The 6,628-nt window shown below is 17.5% G+C and overlaps 2 protein-coding genes across 3 annotated transcripts in view; one reads left to right on the top strand and one right to left on the bottom strand.

The window, feature by feature from the left end:
* Positions 1–1,837, bottom strand: part of LOC102670615 (tRNA selenocysteine 1-associated protein 1) — a 2,204-nt gene extending 367 nt beyond the window's left edge. The window contains exons 1-5 of one of the 2 annotated variants that reach the window (XM_006612321.2): positions 1,558–1,837; positions 1,103–1,162; positions 817–1,014; positions 376–698; positions 33–281 (exon numbers count right to left, since the gene is read on the bottom strand). In XM_006612321.2, the coding sequence (XP_006612384.1) occupies positions 33–281; positions 376–698; positions 817–1,014; positions 1,103–1,144 (812 nt within the window). In that variant the 5' untranslated portion in view covers positions 1,145–1,162; positions 1,558–1,837. The remainder of the gene's footprint in view (positions 1–32; positions 282–375; positions 699–816; positions 1,015–1,102; positions 1,163–1,557) is intronic. The other variant, XM_006612322.2, reaches the window with a different exon arrangement.
* Positions 1,838–3,254: 1,417 nt separating this feature from the next.
* Positions 3,255–6,628, top strand: part of LOC102681937 (ras-related protein Rab-35) — a 4,334-nt gene continuing 960 nt past the window's right edge. The window contains exons 1-2 of the mRNA XM_006612320.2: positions 3,255–3,585; positions 5,170–5,594. Coding sequence (XP_006612383.1) covers positions 3,534–3,585; positions 5,170–5,594 — 477 coding nt within the window. The 5' untranslated portion in view covers positions 3,255–3,533. The remainder of the gene's footprint in view (positions 3,586–5,169; positions 5,595–6,628) is intronic.

Raw genomic sequence — 6,628 nt, 5'->3', positions numbered from 1 at the left:
AAAAAAAAAAAAAAATTAAAATGATATCAATATATCTATAAATAATATAATATGTATAAATAATACAGTTCAATTTCATACCAATTAATTCTAATTCATCTTCTTCAGGTTTTTGATCAGATACATAACTATTATATCCATCTGATGTAGGTTCACTTTCATAATAACCTTGCTGCCATGCACTGTAACTGTTCCAATAGGACGATGTATCATAATAATTATAAGCATCTGAATTTAAATTTGAAGGTGTATATTCTGATGATGATTGTGGTGGTGTTGATCTAAAAAAAGAAGAATCATTTGTTAGTACTACGTGATAATATATATATATATATATATATATATATTATAAATAAAAAATCAAAATGTGTATACCCTGATAATTTATTCCAAGGTCTAGGGACAGCATTACAAATTTTTAATGATTTTGTTCCCAGTCCTCTATATCCATTCATAGTAACTAAACTATTTTTCTGTTCTTCTTCATTAGCAAATCTGACAAAACCATATCCTTTACTAAATCCAGAACTATCTAAAATGACTTTTGCTGTTCTGATTGAATTATATTTAGCAGCAAATGCTCTATATAAAGAATAATCATCTACATCTGTTGATAAATCTCCAACCCAAATACTAAATTCTCTTTCTGCTGTTGGTTTTCCTGTAGTACTAGCATGATTTAATCGAAATCTCACAGCCTATAATATAAAAAAAATAAAAATTAAAACTAATGTCTATATTATTTATATAACATAATATTAATTTGATATAATAAATTATAAACAAGGATTTAATTAAAACTTTATAAATCCTTACTGGATTTGAACCAGGTATCACTTTGCCATTTAATTTATGCATAGCATCAAGTGCCATTTCATCAGTTGGAAAATGTACAAAACAATAACCTGCAGGTTCACCAGTATAACGATTTCTCATTACTTTAACTGTTTGTGGTTGTTCTCCCATTTTATGAAAAGCATTCATTATAAAACTTTCTGTCATATACGGTTCTAACTAAATCAAAATATATTCTTAATTTTGTTGTAAATATTAAAAATAAAATATAAAAATTATATTTTCATATAAAATAATATTTACTTACACCACCCATCCATAATTGACATAATACCATAGGACCAGACATTTTCTTGTTTATAATTGTCTGAAACAGAAAAATTTCGTAAAATCTTGTAACAAAACAAAACAAAATTCATAATTTATATTAGCTAATCAATTTACTTATTTTTTTACAAACAAAATTAATATTGCATTTATATATTTATTTTTATATTATTGTTTTATTATAATCTTCATAATTGTTGTTATTATATTAATAATGCTACTTTATTATTAATAATAATATATAACAATATATATGAAATGTAATATTCTATTACAATTATTTACTAAAAAGAGGTTAGAATCTTATATATATATATTATATTATTGTATACAAATATGTTAAATATTAATTAAGTAATTGTTTTTGAATTTAAATTGAATTTAAAAATTTCCAAAATTATCATAAATTTAAATAAAAAAATGTTATAAACTTACTATGTTTTCATTAGTCTTTTATTTTAATAACAATTAATTTCGTTTTTCACTTATGTTTTCATAAAACAATGATTATTAAAATTATGATTGTTTTAAATAAATTTCACATCATTCAAAAAAAATCATTGTCAAATTTCATTGTTTCTATTTAAAATAATTAAGGAACAATATTTATACTTTAGATGGCAATGTTCATTTAAGCTATATACTTGATAATTCGATATTTTTGTTTCGATGTTAAATATTATTAGTATCGATAATCTACAATTACGATATCAAATTTATATCGAAAAACAAATATTCGTATCAAATGAAACAAGCATTAATATTCGATATAAAAAATGAATGATTTAATTAATATATTTTTTATAATTTAAATATGAATTTTTTAAATTTAATTATTACATAATTCTGATATTTTACAATATATTATTAATAATTTATATTTAATATTTAATGAAAAATGAAACAAGAATTCACTAGATGAAATTATATTCTATTGGAGAATGACAAAATGACATGTAATATTTCAAATAATATTTATAAAAAATATTATAAATATTATTTATGTGTATTTATGTAATATTCGTTGATTCAATAAAAGGAAATTTATATAGAATAAGATAATTTTTATAATTACTTAATTTTTATTTAATTTTTATTTATTTATTCTCTCCTATAATTTTTAGAAGAAAATTATACTAGATTCATAAATATAAGCTAGAATTCATACGTTTTTAAATATATTATTGACTAATATAAAATATTCAAATACATATTAATAATTCTTAATTAGAGTAAATTAAAGCTTAAAAACAATGAATACTTAAAGCAAAATTATGACATTTTACTTTTAACAATTAAATTATTAACAAATCTTATGAAATATTATGTTTGTTTCTTTTAAATACTTAAAGCGATAGAATAAAAATTTATTACAATAAGAAATACATAATTAATGATAAAAATTGATAAAAATATCTAGAGAATTTTTTTTATTATTATTCTATAAACTATTAAACAAATTTATAGAGAAACGATTTATTAATTTTATATTAATATAATATAATATTTATTATTTTATATATATATGAGAAATATTTCAATTTTCTGGAATTATTGACATCTCAATAATATTATTCAAAGGTTAAGCATGAAAGAACAAAGTAAAAAAAAAAGTGATTGAGAAAAGATTTGAATGGAAGGGGAATAGGAATAGAAAAAAGAAATCATATTATACGAATATTTAGTAAATTTTTATATTTTAAATTATTCATTTCAGATTTTTATATCTATTACAAAAAATATAAGTATATAATTATAGAATAATGAAAATTAGTAACAAAAAGGAATGAAATAATACTGGATAGATATTTAATAACAAATGATATTGATATAATATGTTTATATGTATACATGTATGTAGTGTATTGACATTTGCTATTTGTTTATAAAAATGTAATAAAATATTTAATTTTTTTATTGAATATATCATAAAATTTTAGTTTCATAATTAATTATATGAAACAATTAGTAATTTAAAATCATTCACTAAATAAATAATTTTATTAAAAGATGTTTTTTCTTTTCTTTCAACTAATTGGCATTATTGCCAAATATGTTGAAATTTTTTTCATTAAATAAAAAATTTTGAAATAAATAAAATGTGTTGATTATTAGAAATTAATATGAAATAATTATCATCGTTAACAAATATAATTTTTTCTTAGTGGTGATAATAAATTATGATATCACGACAAATAAACATGGCGCTTATTTGATACTGGAGTCTTTAGTTGGAATAAGCCGCAACTGTTGTCTCAATTCGTATCAAATTAGCAATTTTATTTTTTGAATTTATTCATATATCATTTAATTATATCCATACTATTTACGATACAGTGAATGTATCGTTTTTATTTCGAATCATTTTCACGAGAAAACACTTGATAAACTTGAACGTCATACATGTCAAAATGGCCCGGGAATATGATCATTTATTTAAGCTTCTAATAATAGGAGATAGTGGTAAGTGTACAAATTTTCTTCATTGTTTAAATACATCAATAATGAAGTTCACATAAATGTACCATAATAAATTTTTAAAATTATTATAGAGAGAATATTATATTACTTATATTTTTAATAGAAAATGAATAAAATAAATTTATTATAATCAAGATTTATAAAAAATTATTTATTACAATAAAAATATAAAAATTTTTTTAAAAAACTTTTACTTTTTTAAGTAATAATCTTCTATTGCTACTTCATCAAAATTTTCTGTTTACAAATGATTTTCTTTTCTATGATATGTATTAAAAAATATGCAAAATTATATATTTAAATTATATATTTGATATCATCAATAAGCTATTCCTATATGTATTCATATTATATTAATATTATCATATTATATTAAATAATTATGATATAAAAATTTTTAATTCTTATTGTATAATATTAAATTTTGAAGATATTTTATATGTATGTTTAATAATATTTTGATAATTATAAAAAAGATTTTAATATTAAATATTTTTTCAAAACTTCAATAATATGTGTATATAATATAAAAGTATTAGTAATAATATATAAAGCTTTATTATATATTTAACATAAATAAATGAAAATTCTTTTTTAATAAACATATCCGAATATATTTCTTATTTATATTCTAATAAATTACAAATTTTTTACTATCATTACAAAAAATAAGTTAATGTTTTTTATGAAAAAGATAATTAATTATTATTTATTATGAAAAATTTATTATGAAAAATTATGTTTTATTAAATTTTAAGTTTATGAAATAAAATTTAAATTGAAAAATGTATATATCTTTTTAGATTTTTTAGTTATTTAATATATAGTTATAAAGAAAATTATCTTTTTGTTATATTGATAGAAAATTTATATTTTTATATTTTATTAAATTTATTAATTTAATTTTTATTAATAATGTTTATTATTGTTATTGTTAAGTTATCATATTAATGATGGAAGTTAACCTTTTTTTAGATAATTTCTTCAAATATAATAGCAATAATGTTTTATTTTCTATATATTAATCAATTATAAAATAAATATAATATAATTTATTTTCAATATAATTTATTGAATTGATTATAATTTCAAACAATAACATCAAATATTTATATCATATCTATAAAATTATTATTTGTTTTAATATAAAAAAAAAAATCATCAAATTTTCTGTATTACATATTCTTGTTTTTATTATTTGTTATATCTTTTCAATTATACAAAATAAATACAAATATTGTTGGTAAATGTCAAAAAAAATTGAAAAATGAAATAGTTTATAAACAATTAGATATATTTTATTAATCATTAAAAATTATAATGAATAATAATAAATAAAAAAAATCACTATATTTAGTTGACTTTGAACAATTTTGCATAGGATTTTATTAGGATTATCTCTATTAATAAAAAATTAAGTATTTTATTAAATTTATTTCAATTAATAAATAATAATTATTTTTATTTATTATTTTATAAATTATAACAATCTATTATTTATTTAAATATATTTATGTATATTTATATTAATTATAGTTTATATTTATTTTATATTTTTTGTTTAAGGTGTAGGTAAAAGTTCACTACTATTAAGATTTGCTGACAATACTTTTAATGGCAGTTACATAACGACAATAGGAGTGGATTTTAAAATTCAAACTGTGGATGTAGATGGTGAGAGAGTAAAACTCCAAATTTGGGATACAGCTGGACAAGAACGTTTTCGGACAATAACTTCAACTTACTACAGGGGAACACATGGTGTTATAGTTGTGTATGATGTGACCAGTGGTGATTCTTTTGCTAATGTTAAAAGATGGTTACATGAAATCGAACAAAATTGTGATGTGGTCAACAGGGTACTTGTAGGGAATAAGAATGATGCACCTAATGAAAAGGTGGTATTAACAGAAGATGCACAAAGATTTGCAAATCAAATGGGAATTCAGTTATTTGAAACTTCTGCTAAAGACAATGTTAATGTGCAAGAAGTAAGTAAATAATAATTAATGTGTTTTTATAAAGAAATATATTAATTATAAAATATTCTAATTAGTTATATATAATACTATAATATTAATTAGTTGAAGTATTCTTATATTTAATAATTATGTAAATATCAATATTCATATCTTTCTAAATAATCTTTTTAATGATTCAACTTTTTAAATATGTTTTAATAATATGACAATTACATATACATACTTAAAAAAAATTGTTTATTTTTAATAAATATTATTAGAATATTTTACTGAACTCTTTAATTTTTATATAATTAAAGATTTCTTTCTTTATTTTTTTATTTTTATTACATTTATAAAAAAAGAATAAAAATTGTTATATGTTTTAATTATTATATAAATATTATTTAATTATATTTTACTTTTATTGTTTTTGTTATTAATCAATTACTATAAATTTTTTTATTTATTATTACATAAAATATTATTCAAAAATTAATTATTGTTTCATATACAAAAAGTCATAAAATCAAAAATGCAGATATTTTTATGAATAGCTAATTTTGTTGAAAAATACTCATTTTTTTAATTAAAAAAAATTTAATTAGAAGGTAAAAAATCATATTATATGACAATGTATGTTAAACTTACAAATACTGTTCTACATTTATATATTACATTTGTTTTAAAATATAAATAAATTTTGATGCATGATGACTTTTTCTCTCAGAAAAGATTTTATTTTTTTGAGGGCAATTTTTAAATAAAATTAAATAAAAAGATAAAAAAATAGAATGTTCAAATTTTAATTTGTTTTTTGTTTAAATTACAATGAAATATACCAAAATTGTAAAATAAATTAAATTTTTTAATTCTTCACTAGTATATAAATAATATATTTTTCTATTAAATTATTTATATTATATAATGTGAATAGCTTTGTTCCTAAAAATATTATTATGTTGTAAAATTATTTAAACATTTGTTTTTTAATTAAAATAATATTAAAAATGATATATTATATATTATAATTTTTTACTTATTAATAATTATTACATTTTTTA

The sequence above is a fragment of the Apis dorsata genome, unplaced genomic scaffold (assembly GCF_000469605.1).
Source record: "Apis dorsata unplaced genomic scaffold, Apis dorsata 1.3 scaffold_108, whole genome shotgun sequence".
NCBI lineage: Eukaryota > Metazoa > Arthropoda > Insecta > Hymenoptera > Apidae > Apis > Apis dorsata.
Note: the sequence above shows the minus strand (reverse complement) of the source record. Positions and strands in the feature narration are given on the sequence as shown.